Consider the following 18,494-nt stretch of genomic DNA (forward strand, 5'->3'; position numbering starts at 1 on the left):
GGCTTTTCCAACCCAAATGATTCTGTGATTCCACTTCAGCCTTTTGCCCTCACCCAAGTCCCACCACTCTTGTCTCAAAACACATCCCATTCCTGCCAGGGAGCAGGACCAGGGGCTGATATACTTTTTCCACTCAACAATCAACTACAGCAGCCAACCATATCCACATTCCTGGAGCCTTTGCAGCCCCTAAGGAGCCACCATTCCCCTCCCACCACATGGGACCTCTCACACAGTCAAGGAGCTCAGACACTGCAGGTGAGACTCAACCTACAGCAGTGGGACCCAACTCACAGTTCCAAAGCCCTAGAACACACCTACGGTGCAGAGAGAGCTAAACCCAGTTATTATTTCTGTTCCAGAGACCTGCCCCGATTACCTGGGAAGCCAATTTCAGCAACAAAGACCTAATAACTCATTTTACGATGTGATGTGACAAATATAATTACGAGAGAGAAAGGGGCTGAAGGCTACAGCCATGATGTGGCAGTTACCCAAGCTGTCAGCGTGCACCACCTGATTCCCAGAGAGCCCCCTGCCAGAGCCAGACCCTGCTGCTGGAGCTGGCTCTCCATCACCCCTGCGCTAACGCACGCTGTCACTAATAACAGCTCCCACAGCCCCAGCATTCCTGCATGCCGGCTTGGGACCATCATTTACAGACAATGAGTATCATCATAATGTATGAGCATCCATGTAATGGGAATTACATGCCCCTTTTCCTCCCCAGGGGTTAGCGTTTCTCTGTTTCTACACTATTCCCCACAGGCACTGACCTTCTGGGTTCCTCTTCTTCCCAGCAAGGTGAAACAGCTCCTGGCAGCATCAGCTGCTAAGACAGACAGCTTCAAACAAATAATCTGCCAACAAAAGTTCAAAGCTATCCTGAAATGCCTAAAAATTTAGTGCAGTGGCTGTACAGAGTGAGGTAATATTGAGCATCTGGAACCCAAATCCATTGTTCCGATAAAAAAAAGTGTCCTTGACAAAATACATATATTATAGACTGTGAAACGTGCTGACTTCAGTGACATGAAAGACATGCAAAGGAAACCAGATTGGTAATTTAGGATTAAAAAAAAAGATGTCAAAATGTCTCTGCTCACTCTGGAGAGCAGGGCTGGAAGGACACTCTCAGGACAGCACCAGCTTCCCATGGAGTGTGGCCACACAGAGTCAGCCACGGACAGGGAAACACTGCCGTCACACCAGCTCCTCACTCTGACCAGCACAGACCAGTAACCAGGTTAAGAATTGTGTTAAATCTACCCTTTGGCTGAAAACATTTGGAACTTGAAGTTCCTGCGCCTCAGAGAACCCGAACAGAATCGATTTCCACTGACCACAGTGACTAGGGAACAAGGTGTTGGATAGCCTGGATTTAGAAAGCCTAGCCAGAATTTCTAAAATTAAATGTCAAAACATCCTCATGTGGAAGCATTTCTATACATCTGCAAACATGTGGGAAACAAATCTAACAATTCCTCCTGTTTGTTGGGGAAACCTGGGAAAAGCTGCTCAGGCTGCTACAGTACAAAGTACACAGATGTCAACATGGACTTTCCAAGAGCTTGTTCCACAGGCTTTCCATTGATCTGTTTGCTTTCAAAATATAAATTTCCCCACGTTGAACTGCACTAAATGCTATTTAGTAGCTAATTAACTTTCTGTGCTGAAAACCTCCTGTAATTGCACTTCTTTCACCTTTTTGAGCCCGTGTCCCCCAGGGAACCCAGGCTGTCCTACGGCATTTGTTCTGCTCATTTCTATCTCACAGGCACAAGTTCCTTGCTGACACCGGGCTGCCAATCACGGCTGCAGAGGTCACTGGAGACCAAATTAGGAGCACACTGCCTCTGACAAACTTGCTTCGCTTAGCTTGTTGTAAAGGGAAAATAAACAGTTACGAAAAATAATTGTATCCTTTCAAGCAGGGCACCGGGAAGCAGATCCAAGCGCTTGTCCTAGTCAGCGCATTGTTGTTAGTCACTCCTCGCATTCCTGTTATTAACAACATCCAAAGAACAGGCTGTTTACATCTAGAAAGTGCCGGAGCCCCTCCCTCACCTCGGCCAGGCCGGAGCACAGGGTCCGTGGCCACGAGCCGTGCTCAGGCGCTGCGGGGAGCGCACGGACTCCACAGGCACCCTCTGACCTTGGGCTGAAACACCAAGTTCACCGTCAGGGACGGGCTGGGAATTAACACCGGCCCTGCCAACACCAGCCTGACAAATAAACCACTGTAACACGGCGAGGGACTCGCAGAAACCCGATTATGCAGCTTTGCCTTCTGACGGGCGTAATTGGTTTGTCCTTGAGAAACAAAGATCAAACCGATTTGTTGTGCTTTACGGGGCTATCGCAGTGCGTGTTCCCAGCGCCCTGCCCGCCTTCCCAGAGCTTCCCAGCTCCCTGGCAGAGGCAGAACGCGGATCTCCATCCCAGACCTTGGTGACAGCAGCGGTCGGGGGGGACCCACCCCACCCCACCCCACCCCACGGCGGTGCTGGTGCTGCCGTCCTGCCCCGCGCCCGAGAAAGGTGAAAGCCTCACCACACTGGGGGCTTTGTTGCTCCTAATTCATCCCTCCAAGCCCTCGAGGCCTGAGGGGAAGCTGAGCCATTCCAGCCAGCAAAGGGGCATTAGAAAAACAGCCCCGCTGCCTCCGGAGGGTCCCCCCAGTGCTGTGAATTAAAGCACGAGGAAAACAAAATAAACCCAGAGTTCTTGAGTTAATTATTTTGAATGTAAATGGGGGAAAAAAAAAAAAAACAACCCAGAAGTTTGTAGTGAACTAATGGGTGTTTTAATCTCTTTTCCCCAAAGTCTGGAATGTAATACACCTCTACTTCCAGCTAGGAGACAAACAATCTGCTTTCACAGCTGACACTTCCACACAGGTGTAGCTGCTCAGGTAAACCCAAGCAAGGTTTTTCTGTTTTTCTCTGAGACTTCTTGTTGCAGGGAGAGAGAGGGGGCAGAACTAGCAGTTTGATACTTAGGAGTAAAATACACACAGCTCCCAGCAGCCAAACACAACAAATCACTTAGAGCCGAGCGGACACTGCTCAAGGATGCAAATGTTACCTTCAGTTTAAGGGAGGAAAACGATCCAGAAGCTCAGTGGAGGATTTTTACAATCCATACGGAGAACGGGCACCTCATGCCTGGGCTTACGTTCATTAATAAATCAATCAAAATGCAACACTTAAAAAAAAATTCCTTAGATGGAAAAAGTGATTTCTCAGAAAAGCCCAAAAAAGAATGTTTGCTTTTCAGTCCATTCCAGCCTGGAGAAGGGGACCTTTCTTCCCTGTGTTTATTTTATTTTTAAAATCAATGGATTATTCTGCTTTTTTTTCCTTTCAGTTCAATCCATGCAAAAATAAAATTCTCCCCTAATTATGCTAATTATAATCAAGCCTTCAAACCACTTGCTCCCTTGAAAGACTTGCCGATTACCTTTGTTCTTATATTCCTGGCTCTAAGCAATGAACTGGGAATTTCAGGGGGACATTTTAGTGGCGAAGTTAACCAACTCCCCGGACTCTGCCGCTGCCCCAGCGTGAGCTGAGCCAGCACCACCCAGGGAGGATTTCACTGTTTCCACAAGACAATGAGGATTTCCCAAGGGAAGAGCTTGCTTCAAGTAGCAGAAAAGGGAGAGGAAAGAGGAGCACTGCCTAAAAGCATGTTCCAGAGTTATTGTAAATGCCTAATGCTGGGATAATTGCGAGGCCCGAGCCAAGGAGACAGAGGCCGTGCAGATTTATTTGCATATACTGTGGTGCTTTGGAGGGGACATGCTCTTTATTTTGATTCACTTAACGCAATTCTTCCCTCACAAAGCTGTGGATACCTGCCAGTGCCATTTATCTCTGCTCTCCATTCAGATTTCTGGGCATTGCGATTGTATAAATAAATAACAGAAGAAATGCAACAATATCCAGGGAAAAGGTGAAAGCAGCCCTGGGGAGAAGGACTTGGGGGTACTGGTGGGCAAGCACTGGCCATGCCCCAGCTGTGTGTGCTGGGACCAGAGCCCCCCTGAGCTGGGCTGAGCCCAGCGTGGGCAGCAGGGCAGGGGGGGTTCTGCCCCTGTGCCCCTGTGCTCAGGTGAGGCCCCACCTGCAGAGCTGCCCCAGCCCTGGGGCCCAGCACAGGGAGCACCTGGAGCTGCTGGAGAGAGCCCAGAGGAGGCTCCAGGATGAGCAGAGGGATGGAGCAGCTCTGCTGGGAGGAAAGGCTGCGAGAGCTGGGGGTGTTCAGCCTGGAGAGGAGAAGCTTTGGGGTGACCTCACTGGGACCTTGCAGGGCCTGAAGGAGCTGACAAGAAACATGGAGAGAGACTTTTTACAAGGGATGGAGTGCCAGGACAAGGGGGATTGGTTTCAAACTGAGAGTAGATTTAGATTAGCTATTAGGAAGGAATCCTTCCCTGGGAGGGTGGGCAGGCCCTGGCACAGGGTGCCCAGAGCAGCTGTGGCTGCCCCTGGATCCCTGGCAGTGCCCAAGGCCAGGCTGGAGGGGGCTTGGAGCAGCCTGGGACAGTGGGAGGTGTCCCTGCCCATGGCAGGGGTGGCACTGGACGGAGTTTAAAGTCCCTTTGCGCCCAAACCATTCCACGGCTCCGGGATCTCCCGCCTTGGCCGCGGTGAGGGGAGGGGGGGGCAGGACCGGGGGTCCCGGGGGGCACCGCTGGGCACAGCGCGCCCCCTGGCGGTCCCGCCGCGCCACCGACCGGCCCCGGCCCCGGCCCCGGCCCCGGGCACAGTCACAGTCACGGTCACGGTCACGGCCACGGCCACGGTCACAGGCACTGGCCAAGGGCACGGTCATGGCCACGGGCACCGGCCACGGTCACAGTCGTGGTGATGGTCATGGTCACCGGCCATGGTAGCGACCCGCGGTCACAGGCCACGAAAAAGCCAGGGCAGCCACGAGGCACGGCTCCACGGAAAGCCACATCGGCCCTGCCCATGGAGCTGCGTCCGAAGCACAGTTCAGCCTTCCTCGCTCTCCTGAGCACACCCGGACAACGCCCGGCGCCCCAGAAGCCTGGCGGCAGAGGGGACCCTCCCCATCCCCTCCTCGCTCCCGCTGCGCGGCCGTGGGATCTCCCCCTTGGGCCTCACCCGCTCTTGGTCCCTCCCCGACACCCCAAATAAAGAGCTTCACGGACCCCCTTAGCCGCAATACCCGATCCCAAGTTAGCTGTCACTATTTTCTTCCAATGAAATCTGGCAGCAACCCAACAGAGGGAAGAAACAAACCTGCTATAATTAATGTTCTTGCTATTCAAATATTTATGTAAAGCAAGATAGAGCCGTATGCCTCTGCAATCTCTTGGATCTGTCCAACCTTCTCAGCTTTGCAACAACTTTAATTGATTGCACAGTGCTGCTGACGGCTCAGGCCAGCTTTGCTTGCCAGTGCCCGGCTCCACACAGACCATCCCTGCCTTAGGGAAGCTTACACTGACCCCACAACACAAACAGAAGGGATAAAGAACTATCCTTCTGATGGAAAAAGGATTTGCGGGTATTTTTTTCCCCGGAATGGGTTTGGGTACAAGTGGAATTAGAAGCTTCGTTGTCTTACATCATAAGTGGCACCAGTTCAGGCAAGTCCTGGGGAATTGAAGCCTGGACCAGGCACCCCCCGCACTCCTCCCCAAGGCTGAAATCATTCAAAACTGAGATGCTGCAAGAAGTTACAGGAGACTTTAAAGTCTGTGACCAATTCCCCTGGTTCCAATATAATCACTTCTGTTACAACAGTGATGAATTCCCAATCTCTTGATGACTCCAGAGCTCCTGCCAGTTCACGCTAATTTCAGCTCATTTCCCTTACAATTTTGTCTCCTGTTTTTGCTGCAGAGGTCGGAACGGCTCTCAGCCCTCCAGGTGAGCTGCCAAAACAAGGTGATGCAATGCCCGCACTGCTTCCACCCGCTCCCGGAGCAGCTCATTTACTGATGAGCTCCTGAGAAGCGGCTTAACAACAGGATGTGCAACACATCCGTAAAAATTGCATCAACTGCGACGCCAAAGGAGTTTTTCCCCGTGCTGTGAGCTTTGCCTGGGTTGTCTGTGATCGATCTGCTGTATGAATTCATGTCTGCTGAAGAACATGAGAACTCACCATCATCCAGCTCCATTATGACAGTGTTTCGTTATTTTTATTACTGGCTGCTAAAACGATTGATGTCTCATGAAAGATGTTTCCTTCCTGCATTGATTCCACCTTGATCACACCGCTTCTGCTCGTCCTTTCCAGCAAGAGCTGTGGGAGCACTGCTGGCCTCTGTCCCAGCACCTGTGGGGCCACTCGTGGAGCTCCAGCCTCTGGCCAGATGTTGCCCCAAGCTCCACTCATACAATTCCAACACTGAGGCTCCTCAGTCCAAATTTTGACTGTATTGACCAGCATCCTAGGGTGAAGTGAGTGAAGGAACCAAGGCCAGTGTTTGTATCTCCTAGTCAGCATTGTTGTGGTGCTTGTCAGGTATCAGCAATCGCAGTTGATGAGTGAAAAGCCTCCAGCAGCCTGAGTGCCCATGAAAGCTCCTGTTATCCAGAGATCACTCTGGAACAGCACAAACCCCCACCCCAAACCAAACCCCACTCGCAGAGCACTAAGTGCTTCCACAACCGATTGTATAGATCTGATGTCGTGGTCAGTTCAATAACTCCAGCAGCATCAGTGGATGGACATTACAGAGGTGTCAGATGCTGTTTGGTTGCCTGGATGTAACAAAAGCCTTTTAGTTTCACTTTACTGATGGGGAAAATGGAAGCAGAGGAATTTCCCAGGGCGGCAGCGAGCCAGAGCTGGGCACAGAGAGCAGCTGCCCTGAACTCATGTCCTTCAGGCCACAGGGCAAATGTTTCCTGACAGCCAACAAACAACGGGGACTGGGGAGGGAAGGGACAGAACGGAATGATTTTATTTCCAGAATCCCTCCTTTTCCACAGAAACACAGACCCTGACAAAGCTGCCATCAATGCAGGCACTCCCCACACCAGCTGCCTCCTGCAGGAACCATGTGTTGGGAGCACTAAGGGGTCCCCAAAGTTAAGAAGGACACAAGCCCCAGGACAGTAAGGCCACCTTCCCTTGAGGGATGAGGGCACTCTGCAGCAGTGTGCCAGGCTGGTCTAAAGAGAAGCAGGAGTGTGCACACTGGTGCTGGGACACTCCCATTGCTCCCAGCCCCAGGAATTGTGTAAACGGGAGGAGGATGCATCGATCGCTGCATGGGACCCCTGGCAGCCTGTCAAACTGAGAAGCAAAGAGGAAAAAAACAATGGATACGTTTTCATTTCCTTATGGTCTACCAGGAGAGTTGGTGACTTACAACTGACTTACTCGTTGTGCAACTCCAGGGCTCCCCAGCCCACCTCCCTCCCTCCTCCCCATCCTCATCCTGCACACACTGCAGTGTTTGTGGCTCCCTCATGCCCAGGTGGCCAGGCCACCTCCTCAGGGGACACTCCAAGAGACAGATGGGACTCGTGACTCCTGGTCACACAGGGATTCTGTCAAGCAGCTCGCCGAGCCCCTGATCTCATCCGATCCAAGTGTACCTGTACATCCCAATTCTTCCACAGTGACCCATTTCTCCATTTCTGAGCATATCTAATCACACAGGAAGCTGGCTGGACTGAAATGCAACATATTCCTTCAGCTTTTGCAGCAACCACAGGGAAGAGCGGAGCTGTCTCTGCTGCAGCTCCCCAGTGCAGAGGGAAACAACCAGAAAGAGTCGTTCCTCCTGGCAGAGAGGAGGTGGTGACTGGGAGGTGGGGAGAAAAGAGAGCTCAAACAATCTGCCAGCAGCACAAACTTTGTTCCCACTCCAATTCTGGCTCAGAAGGGAAGCAGCCAGCAGAAAAACCCAAACCAAAAAAAATCCTTAAGAAACAAGGAAGCTGTTCCCATGTTTGTGGTGACTTCCAAAACACAATCTCCCGTTCCCCAAAATGCAGGGATGAACACAGGAAATATGAGATGCTTTTTGACCAGACTTTTGCAAAGGATTCTTGCTAAATCTCCCACTCAACAGCTTGTAAGATCCTGCAGACTCCATGGAAGGCTGCTCAATGGGGAAGAACAAATTGGCACAAAAAATGCACACACTGGACAAAACCCTTTCAAGTCAGAAGTCCCAAACAACAAAAGCTCTGTTTTATTAATCTGCTGCCAATTATGAGTGTCACGTGCACTGTGTGAGGCTTCAGACTGGCACCACAGGAGTTAAAAAAGAAGAAAAAAAGCAAAGCCAAGGAGGCCCCGGAGCTGTGTGTGCAGAGCCGGCTCTGCCTGGCTGGAGTTGTCTGGGCTCCAGCAGCAGTGAGGAAAAGCCAGCAGAGGGCAGGGAAATGCCACAGGAATTCACAGACAAGGCACAGAAGATGCAATAAACCGTATTTCCTTCCTCTCCTGACACTATTTGCAGCTCAGAGCATAAGTGTTGCAGCACAGTTAAACCACAACACTCCTGACTCACTGGACGCTGCCTGGGACCCTCCTGCACCAGCTCCTTGCGGGAGCAATCCAAGCCCACAGCATTCCTGGCACAGCACGTGGGCTGTGGCCCACGCCAGGACTGGGGTTTCCCCAGGATGAGCTCAGCCTCCTGGTGTTCAGCAGTTCAGATGTTATTCCGAACATGTCCCTCGCTCTTCCCACGTCCAACCACTACCGTGGGATAATAACATATTCTTGAGCCCTAAGCTTCACAATCCTTCTATGAGGACAGAAGATGCCAGGCTATGCGCATTTCACTCATTGTCATCAGTGGGTGTCTCTCACCCACTGATCTGACAAAGGCTGGACTTCTTTATTTGGGATGGGATGGGACAGGATGGGATGGGACAGCCACCACTCAACCCATGGCACAGGTGCTGCAGAGCTCAAGCCCAGCAAACCCTGTGGGTCACAGTTAACCAGCAGCATCCTGCTGGGGCACATCTTGAATGCAAAGCTGATACGAAGTCTGACATCACCTCACTGAAGGGTTTTAAAATACCCAGAGAGAATTGAATCCATTAGAATACTTCCTCACAAACCTCATTTTTACTGGCATTCTCTGGACTTGAGATTAGCCTGTAAAATAGAGGCAAAATCTCTCCAATTGTCAGTGCAGTCTGTGCATTGTTGACACACACAAAGGAGAACTCGTTTCTCCTCATTTCAGGTGTAGTTTCAAAGTTGAGTTGTAGGCTAAAAATCATCCCCATGGTGCTTCAGGAACGCAGCACACCCATCCTCCCTGAGATGGAAACGAGTAACACAGCAACAGGGCAGGGTCCAGAAAGTCAGAACCACTGGGTAAGGGAACAGTGAGTTATACAGATGTCCTCCTGCTCATTATTCCCTTGCCAAGGTGCCCTCTTTCCCCCTGTAGCGGTTACTGCAGGTGACACTGAGAAGCATTGACTGAAATACCCAGATGAGACACGCAAGAATGAATATTTGTCTGTCTGAAGTAGGACCACATTCTGAACAGCAGCAAAACAAGCTCCCACACGCAGGTTTCGTGTCAACACAGGGCCCAGAGGGGTGCCCACGGCTCAGGAAGTCAGCCAGGCCCTTTGATGTGGCTCTGCACGAGAAGCAACAAGCTCAGGTCCTCAGCAGAGCAAATGAGGCCAACAAAGGACCCGTTTACTTTAGCAATGCTGTTTCCAGGGCTCAAGACAGTTCACCTGAAAGAACATACACAGACCTGGATGTTTGGGGCCAGGGTACACTGAGCAGAAGCAGAACTGGCTGACAGTTTCCTGTAAATTCCATAGGAGTCTGAAGCCAGACAGGACATTGAGCTCAATGCCACTGTGAAGTTTCTCAACTCCCTTCAGCATCTCCAAGCTCAGCACCCAGCACCCAGAGAAACCAGAGAAAGGATGCACTCACCTGCTTTCACTGTCCAGGAACACGGAGCTGCTGCTTTTCCCCAGGGCTTCACTGATGGGAGAGAGGCAGAACGGGGAAGAGAAGGCATCAGAATCAGAGTCAAAAGTGCTGTCCCTGCTCACATCGTCAGCAGACAGCTCCAAGGAGCCCTCGTCCTCCCTGCAGTCCAGGCCCTCCTCCGTGCCCTCCGACCTGTTCTGCTCCTCCTGGGAGCTGACGGTGGAGAGGGTCCCTGAGTCGCTGCGGGGGGGCTGCGGGGACCGGCGGGCGCCGCTCTGTGACAGCTTCTCCCCTTCCAAGGAGGGGGCCCCGTCCCTCACGAGCTGGGACACTGTGAGGATCTCGTCCCCCTTGAGGGTCACCGCCCCTCTCTGCTCCGAGGGGGATGCGGGCCGGCCGCTGCCGAAGCCCTGGGCGTGGCGGCCGCGCTTTCGGGGCGCTTTGCGCACGGGGGAGCTCTCGGGGGTGACGTAGCGCAGGGCTTCCTCATCCTGCCGCTGGATGCGGGAGTTGGGCACCCAGGCCAGGATCAGCGTGGTTCCCAGGAGCTCGTCCTTCTCCATGTACAAGCACAAATAGCCTGAGAGAGAGCACAGGAGCACCAGTTGTGACATGGAGTCGTTCTAAGGGAACTGCAGAACCCTGAAATTTCCCTTTCCCCATCTCTCCATCCCTGGAAATGTTCGAGGCCAAGCTGGATGAGCAACCTGGTCTGGTGAAAGGTGCTCCTGCCCATGGCAGGGTGATGGAAGGAGATCATCTTTAAGGTCCCTCTCAGCCCAAACCATTCAGTGATTCCTGTCACTTCACTACCACTACACATGGGCAAAACAAACTCTTTTATTTACCAGGACAGAATTCTGTCAAAGGAACTGTGGAGTGCTCAACATTATTCAGTATCTGCAAATTATTTCAAATCTGTATGTGGCTTCTGAGCAATCTCAGCTCCCTCTGGCCTAACTGAACAGAGAAATGACATGCAAATACTTGGATTTCCTGGACAGATTTACTAATCAAGAGTAAATGATAAAGTATGTTGCCACATGAAAAAGTTCTACTGTTTTTTAAACAATTTCAAGTGCCAGCTGAACATTGATTTCTCAAGAATATTTACCTTAGTGTAGCTAAAGGGCTACAGTTTTCATGGGAAGCCAATGGAAAAAGAAGTCACCCACACAAAAATGAAAGCAAGGGTTAGTGTTCAGAGAATAATTCGTTTTGTGAAGCTAAGCCAAGAGCCACAGGTCTTTGATGAGAACATGAAAGAGCACAGGAACAGATGAGAATAAAAGGACAGAGCAGGATTTATTCTCATTTACTCCAGTGCATGCAGCCACAATCAGGCTTTTTGGATTTTCCCTTTACCAGTGGCTGCTGAGGCCACTGCAGCAATGACAGGCACAAGAGGATACTTGGATTTCCTGAAAAATTCATGGACAGGAACGAGCAACAGAAGTTACTGGTCTCAAATGACAACTTCTGACTGTACAAAAGGACTTACTAAACCAGGTAAATCCATGCTGGACCTGAAGAGAAAGGAGCGATATCACCAATATTCCTACTAAAAGAAGAGCTGATGGATCAGCCTGCGGATGGCTTTCCTTAGTCTTCCACAAAACTGCCTTGCCCTGTCCCCCACTGGCACCTCTTAATTTCTTAGAGCCCACAGTGTAGAACTTGATAGAAACAACAGCCAGGAGAGAGAAAAAGAGAGAGTAGGCAGTGTCTGCAACACCCCATCACCTGGATGGTGCTCCCCGATGCCCTGCAGCAGCTCAGGGGGGTGGACACAGACATTGTTCTTGGAGTAGATGATCTCCCCATCGAGCACGGAGGAGGAACCGCCGCTGGGAGTCAGGGTCAGGAGGTCGGACGCTTTTGAAGAGGCTCGACGGAGGAGTCGCCCCAGAGACATCGCCAGGGAAATGTTTCCATCATCTGTCAGCTCTAGTCAGGAGCCAAATTCAGAAGATCTGCCAAGAAGGGGGAAAAAATAGTGAGAACCAAAATAACGACAGCACAGCACGTGCCACCCACTGTCTGAGGACGAGTCTCCCATCAATCCACACCTCAAGCAAGAGCCCCCAAACGCTGTGGATCTGTAACATCACCTTCGTGCTTCAAAGGTGCTGAAGCAGAGAATCCCAGCACACTTTTCTCTGCAATGAAGAAACATGAAGGCAGCAAAACCCCACATTAACAGCTACTGTGGGGAGGAGGCAGAACAGCAATGCTGGTCACTGAAATCCCCCACTGAGGGAACGGCTCAGCGTGTGGAGCTGCCCGATGTGTCACTGACCCGGGGATTTCACAGAGCCAGAGCTGATCCCAGAGGTTCCTTCAGCACAGAAATGGCTGAGACCACAGCATTGAACATGGGGCTGCTGCTCCAGCCACAGCACCTCCAAAAACAACATCAATCAAACCCACTTCATCTCTTGCTTGCCATTTCTGTGTGTTTGAGGTTTTTGGGGTTGGGATTTTTTTTCTGTGAGGTTGTTTTTCAGTTTGGTTTGGGTTCTTCTGAGCAGTGACGGTTAAATAGAGCCTTGTCAGAGATAAGGCTTGAAAGCCCCGTGTTCACCAGGGTGGGCAGACCTCAGACACAGAGCGTCGCACACCAACTCAAGGCAAACATTTCAGCCATCCAGAGTTTCCCAGAACTGTGGAGCACGATCCCCAGCTCACCCCCAAATAAGCTCTGTGCTTAATTGAGATGTGCTGCTTGCTGGGGCTGATGATGAGGAGCTCTGCAGTGGACCCAGAGGGGTCACCCAAACTATAAAGCATTCAGCAGATGGACCAGGATGTGTTGGAAGAGCAGGAGGGTCTCACACAAAGCAACCCCCATGCAGAGCAGGCTCTCTGCAGCCATCCCCAGCTGGGAAGCACCAGAACCACGGCAGTTTCTGTTCTGCCAAAACCACAGAAGGAGAGGAAACTCCTACTTTTGTTCCTTTGTGTTTACACAGCCCAGCTTGCCGTGTACAGGCCAGTGTGACTCAGCACACCCCACAGCCATGCTCCCAGGCCTGGGACAGCACAGGGAGAGCTCAGCCCGGGCTGTTCCTGGGGACCAGTCCCACGCTGGGCTGCAGAGCACGGCCAGGAGAGCCAGAGAGGAAAACAAAGCACACAGGCCCTGGCTTGGGGCATCTTCTGAGGAAATACTGAAGGGCCTAAGCAAGCACTGTCTGATGCTGAACAGCTCCAATTTCCTTAACCTGATTTTGATGGCAAATCCAGCCAGCCCAGGAGGGCAGAAGGCAGAAATGGCAAAGGGGCATTTCCCAAAGGGCAGAGTGAGGGCTGCAGGGAAGGAAAATAGCTGTCCTGCCTCTGACAGATTGGGACATGCAGAAGACTGCAAATGAGACTGCCAAGCTGTTGACAGAGCCTTCATTAAAGGACAAACTATTGGTTTAACTGGCGATCACCACATTTGTCAGCTCGAATCACAGCGGAGGCGGTTTCTGCATTTCAGTCTTCGCTGGGACTTGATGGAGAAGCCTCAACCCTGCTCTGTACCAGCAAGTGTTCAGAATAAGAGAATTACTTTGCAAGTCCTGCACACTCCTGCCTCCTTCTAGCACCAGACACAACATGTATCCTCAAGTCTCAGCCCCAAAAAACAAACACCAGTCGAGCCCTACACTCATTCTTGTTCACATTGCCAAAATCCCTGCTTTCAGGCTCTGGGTTACACCTGGCAGAAAGTCATTTGCCTCAACCACATTAAGGAGCAAATCACCTTTCCTCTCATTGCACCCTGCAAGAACAGACAGTAAATTCTGGTGCAACTTCTCCTTCCCCACACTGAGTTACCACATGCTGTTTCCAAACAGGGTCAGGGGAGTCAGGGGCAGTGATACGGAGTGACCTGGCCGGAGACCTGGGCCTCCAGCACACCTGGGCAGGGTCACCTGTCAGCACAACACTGGCTACAGCAGCACAGACCTTCACCCATGTCAGCGACTTCCTCAGAACCCCAAAAACCTGCGGATGCACAGGAGGAAGGTGGCACCAGCTGGCTGCTGCTGCTGGCCAGGGAGTGCTTCCTCAGGAAACACAGAGACAGAAGCTAGAAAGGCACATGTGAAACAAGAGGTGGTGTGATGTCCTGCTGCAGCTCTCTGGGCGCTCCCAGGAAGGCAGGGGAGGGTCAGGAGGTCTCTGCCAGCAGAGGCACCACTTAATGAGCTTTCACGGGGCACAGGAAGAACAAAGCGACAGGTAGAGATCAAAAGCTGCTCCCTGGAAAGCCGGAGGAATTTAAAGGGAAATCCTGCTTTGATCCTGCAGAACACCTGTTGTTCAGCACTGCCTGCATGTGCAGATGGACGGCGCTGCAGCCACACAGGGCTGGGAAGAGGAAACCAAAAAAAAGACAAAAGGTTTGGAATACGGTGTCCTGCCAGCTCGGAAATTCAGTCTGCTGGACTCGTCTTGCAGAAGAGCTGCACATCAGAAATCAGAGACCACTGCAGTGCTGCAGACAGTAGCCAGACACACTGGGATATATAAATATCACCAGGAAACTCAATCCTTTCACTGTTCCCACAGGCCAGGGAATTCTTTGTAGCTTTGGTTGCAGGATTAAAGAAAAACAGATGCAAGTCACAGGACAGTTTCAGGGAGGGTGACAGGAGTTATCTGGGCCAGGGAAAGAGATTGCCAAGGGAAGATAAAAGTGAGGGAAATGTATTAAAAGTCTTCACACATGGGAACTGTCTCTGCCAAAGAAAGGAAGAGCTGTCAATGAAGGATGGGAGAAGTTGTAAGGCAGCTGAACTGTGGCAAGGAATACCTAGGTTTTGTCATTCTAGTAGCTAGGACAATGGTGCACCAGAACAGGGAACCAACCTCAAGGGACCATTTCCATTGCTGGGGTTTCAAAGGCTGCAGAAATAGATACACAGTCAGTCCCAGTGGGGACCAGATGGTGGACTGGACCTCTGAAGGTCATCTAGTCTACTGGTACAACCCCAAAAGTCTCTGGAACTCAGCTTGGGAAAGTGCCTCTCCTTCTTAAAAGACCGGAGTTCATACAACACAAAGCAGCAAATAACAGAGACCAAATTTGCAGGGTTTGCTCTATTCTCAGCCCTTTTCCATGTGGGACAACATCTGCACAGGCAATCCGTGGGGCCTGGGCCGTGGGGAGAGGCAGGAACTGCTGCTGCCTCTTTTGTGTGCTTGGGAAGGCAGTGGGAACCATCTCACAGCTCAGGCAGCAGTAAATCAGCACCATTCAAAAAACCCCATTTTTCATATGAATTTCATATTTATCCACTGATCTGAAGGGATTCTTCTCAGTGTGGCAGAGCCAGCTCAGCTCTCCAGAAGCTGAAGCATTGAGTTAGCTGATAAGCTCTTGCTGAGTGCCAATATTTATTAAGCACACACACATTTTCTTCTCCCACACATCAACTGTTGCCACTAAAAATCTTCGCTCCAGCTCCTGTGTCTGTTCACACAGCCCTGGCTGCTCTCCCAGTTGGTGCCAGCACTTCTCAGCTTCATGAGTGAGAAAGTGCTGGGGAGCCAATTCCTGAAATCACCCCCGGAGCCTCTTCCCCAGAGCCTGTCCTGTTCCAGCCAGCAGCATCCAGACCGGCACCGGCTGCTCGCCGCCCGCAGCGATGCCCTTCCCCTCCTCAGGAACCCATCCACAGGATCCTGTTTGCCTTGGCAGCTCACACCTCACTTGGCACCTGCTGCTGGACCAAATGCTGCCGCCGCCGGTTGCACGAGATTCCTGTATCCTGGCCCGGGAGGGCAGCGCCGGCTCCGGCACGGGCTGGCACACCCAGCACATCTCCCGGTCCGCGCTGGCACCGGGGGCACCGCGAGCACCCCGGCTCCTCTCACTGAGGAGCCCAGCCCAGAGCGGGGCCGGCTGCAGCCCACAGCTCCCTGAGCTGAGCCCTCCGTGGGCTCTGCCTCCCAGGGCACATTCGCTGGGCAAGATTTTCCGAGCTTTACGAGCAACATAAGCCGAGCTGCAGGGCTCTGGAAGTGAAATGTGAGACTTGCAGCGTGTCTGGGCACGGCGGAGAAACACGAGCTGTCAAACAGCAGCACCACATTAAAGCATGAAATGTCTTTGGTAAGAAAAATGCAACAGGCTCGTTTTCTTCCTTGCCCTTAATAACTTGAGTTTAATTTTACATATTTAAGGAGTGCAGAGTCACTGTGGTGGTGGGGCTCAGACACCGCACAAATTCCTGCCTCTTTCCCCTCTTGGGAACAGCAAATGCCGGGTTTGGAACTCTCAAGCACAGAGCGACCAGAGTAGGGCAGGCTGGAGTCAGGACTCAGCTTCCTCCCAGTCCTCCGAGTGGATTTGCTGTGCCACTCTCAGCTGGTCACTCACTTGATCTCTACTCCTCTACAGGCCCTTGTACGACCTTCCCTTTGTATTACAATACCTCGACATCGGGAATAAAAAAGAGAAAAGCTTTCCAAACTCCTTGCTATGCTGGAGCCAGTTCAGAGGATCCAGCCAAATCAAGGAAAAACGTTTACCATAGGGAGCCACTCTGAAGTCATCCCATCTCATGGGAAGAATTATGTAGGTCACCAAGAAGTCTTTCATTGCTGCCCTGCTGGGGCAGCAGCAGCTCACGAAGCACAGAGCAAAGGGAAGGGAACAGCCAAAATCCCCACAACTCCAAATGCAGCCGCTTCAGTGGGACCAATTTCGCTCAGATGCATCTCAGCTGAGCAGGTAAAAAAGGGGCAGCAGCCTGAATCCTGCAAGGCTGTGACTCAAGAGATGAAAAGGGAAAGGGAATGCTATGTCAGGGCCGGCTGCTCCCAGCCACACCTGTTCAGGCATCAGAAAGCAAACAAAAAGCAAACAAAAAGCAAACAAAACACTCACCCATCCCCAGCACCGAACTCACCCACAGCACACGCTGTCACTGAGACACTCTGTGCCACATGTCCCTCCATCCTCAATTTACCAGCTTTGCATGACACTTATCTGCACTGCTTGGGCCACAGGAAATGCTTTTATGACTTTTTATTTCCAACATCCTGTTGCTGTGTCCTGATAACATTCTCAGGACTCAATCCTCAAAAATCAGCAGCTCAAAGCCCCAGGAGCCTGGATCACAGCTCAGTGGATGAGCTGATTGCAAACTCTGTTCTCAGTACGACAGACATCAGACCACGCATCATCTCTGCCACTTGGACACTCTGGAATAGCCCCTTCCCTCCCTCATTCCCTGATGGACTCAGAGAGCCACACTCTGCCCCATCCCGGCTCTCCAGCCTCACAGCCCCCACACAGCCAGAACAAACCCAGATATTCTCCAAATCCAGTGCAGAAAAGCAGCTTTCACAGACTGTCCAGTTATCACCAGGACACGAACAAGCTCCTACAAACTCTCAGGAGGCTTCTACAAAAGCACCAGCAAAGTCCAAGATCTTTACCCTGAGCTGTCCCAGCCCTCACACTTCTACTGTTTTCTCTCAAAAGAACTTTCATTTTTCTTCCTATTCGGAGTAGCAACTAAGAACAAAACACCTGTGCAAGACAAGCTCCCAGCCTGATATCCAAAAAGACCAATCTCCCAGTGGAAGCAGCCGCGTTATTTTACGGAGTGTCAGCAGCACAGCGAGCAATACACCACCCCACAACCCCTGCCTGCAGCATCCCAAGGCCACTCACCAAACCACTGCCAACGATCCCCATCCACCTTCTCCGCAGGTAACAGAGCTCAGGTAGATGTTTGGGTCACCTGGGAGAAGACCAGCTCCCCAAAAGGAAGGAAAACATTGAAATACTCCCAAGCTGCACGGAGCCGCACCGAAATAACAGAAGAGAAAGTTTAGGAACTATTTAGATTTCCACCAGCGCCCCCGGCGGCACATCGACCCCGGGGCAGCATCCCGACCCCAGGGCAGCATCCCGACCGCAGGGGCAGCATCCCGACCCCGGGGCAGCATCCCGACCCCAGGGCGGCATCCCGACCCCAGGGGAGCAGCCCGACCCCGGGGCAGCATCCTGACCCCAGGGCGGCATCCCGACCCCAGGGGAGCAGCCCGACCCCGGGGCAGCATCCTGACCCCAGGGGAGCAGCCCGACCCCAGGAGAACAGCCCGACCCCAGGAGAACAGCCCGACCCCAGGGCGGCATCCCGACCCCAGGGGAGCATCCCGTCCTCCCGCCTGCTCCCGCCGCCCTCCGCGGGGCCCCGGCGTGGGAAGGGCGGACAAAGAGCGGGACCAAACACGGACCTGCCCAGGTGCCGGCAGGATCCCGGTGCCGGTTGGATATCAGGCTGGGAGCGCTACGCGATCACCCGGCCCCCCAGCCCCCGCCGCCCCCAGCCCGGCCCGGCCCCGCGTTACCGGCACAGACGAGCCCGGGGAAGCTCCCGGCGCTGCCCAGCCCGGGGCGAGCTCGGAGCCGCCGCCGCTCCCGGCCCTGCGCGGGGCCGCTGCCGCCGCCCGCCCGCTCCGCCCGGCCCGCGGGGCTGTGCCCGCCCGGCTGCCCCGCCCGTCCGCCCGGCCCGGGGCTGCCCGGCGCGGGGAGAGCACAGCAGGACCCGCCCGGTGCCGGG

At 52.6% G+C, this 18,494-nt stretch overlaps 1 protein-coding gene across 7 annotated transcripts in view; it reads right to left on the reverse strand.

The window, feature by feature from the left end:
* Positions 1-18,372, reverse strand: part of TBC1D16 (TBC1 domain family member 16) — a 31,340-nt gene extending 12,968 nt beyond the window's left edge. For 2 of the 7 annotated variants that reach the window (XM_048323890.1, XM_048323885.1), the window contains exons 1-4: positions 18,283-18,372; positions 17,600-17,722; positions 11,665-11,894; positions 9,922-10,501 (exon numbers count right to left, since the gene is read on the reverse strand). In XM_048323890.1, coding sequence (XP_048179847.1) covers positions 9,922-10,501; positions 11,665-11,836 — 752 coding nt within the window. In that variant the 5' untranslated portion in view covers positions 11,837-11,894; positions 17,600-17,722; positions 18,283-18,372. Of the gene's footprint in view, positions 1-9,921; positions 10,502-11,664; positions 11,895-11,990; positions 12,788-17,599; positions 18,212-18,282 lie in introns of those variants that run through there. The other 5 variants (XM_048323891.1, XM_048323887.1, XM_048323888.1 and 2 more) reach the window with 5 other exon arrangements.
* Positions 18,373-18,494: the final 122 nt, after the last annotated feature.

This window comes from Corvus hawaiiensis, chromosome 19, assembly GCF_020740725.1.
Source record: "Corvus hawaiiensis isolate bCorHaw1 chromosome 19, bCorHaw1.pri.cur, whole genome shotgun sequence".
In the NCBI taxonomy this organism is placed as follows: domain Eukaryota; kingdom Metazoa; phylum Chordata; class Aves; order Passeriformes; family Corvidae; genus Corvus; species Corvus hawaiiensis.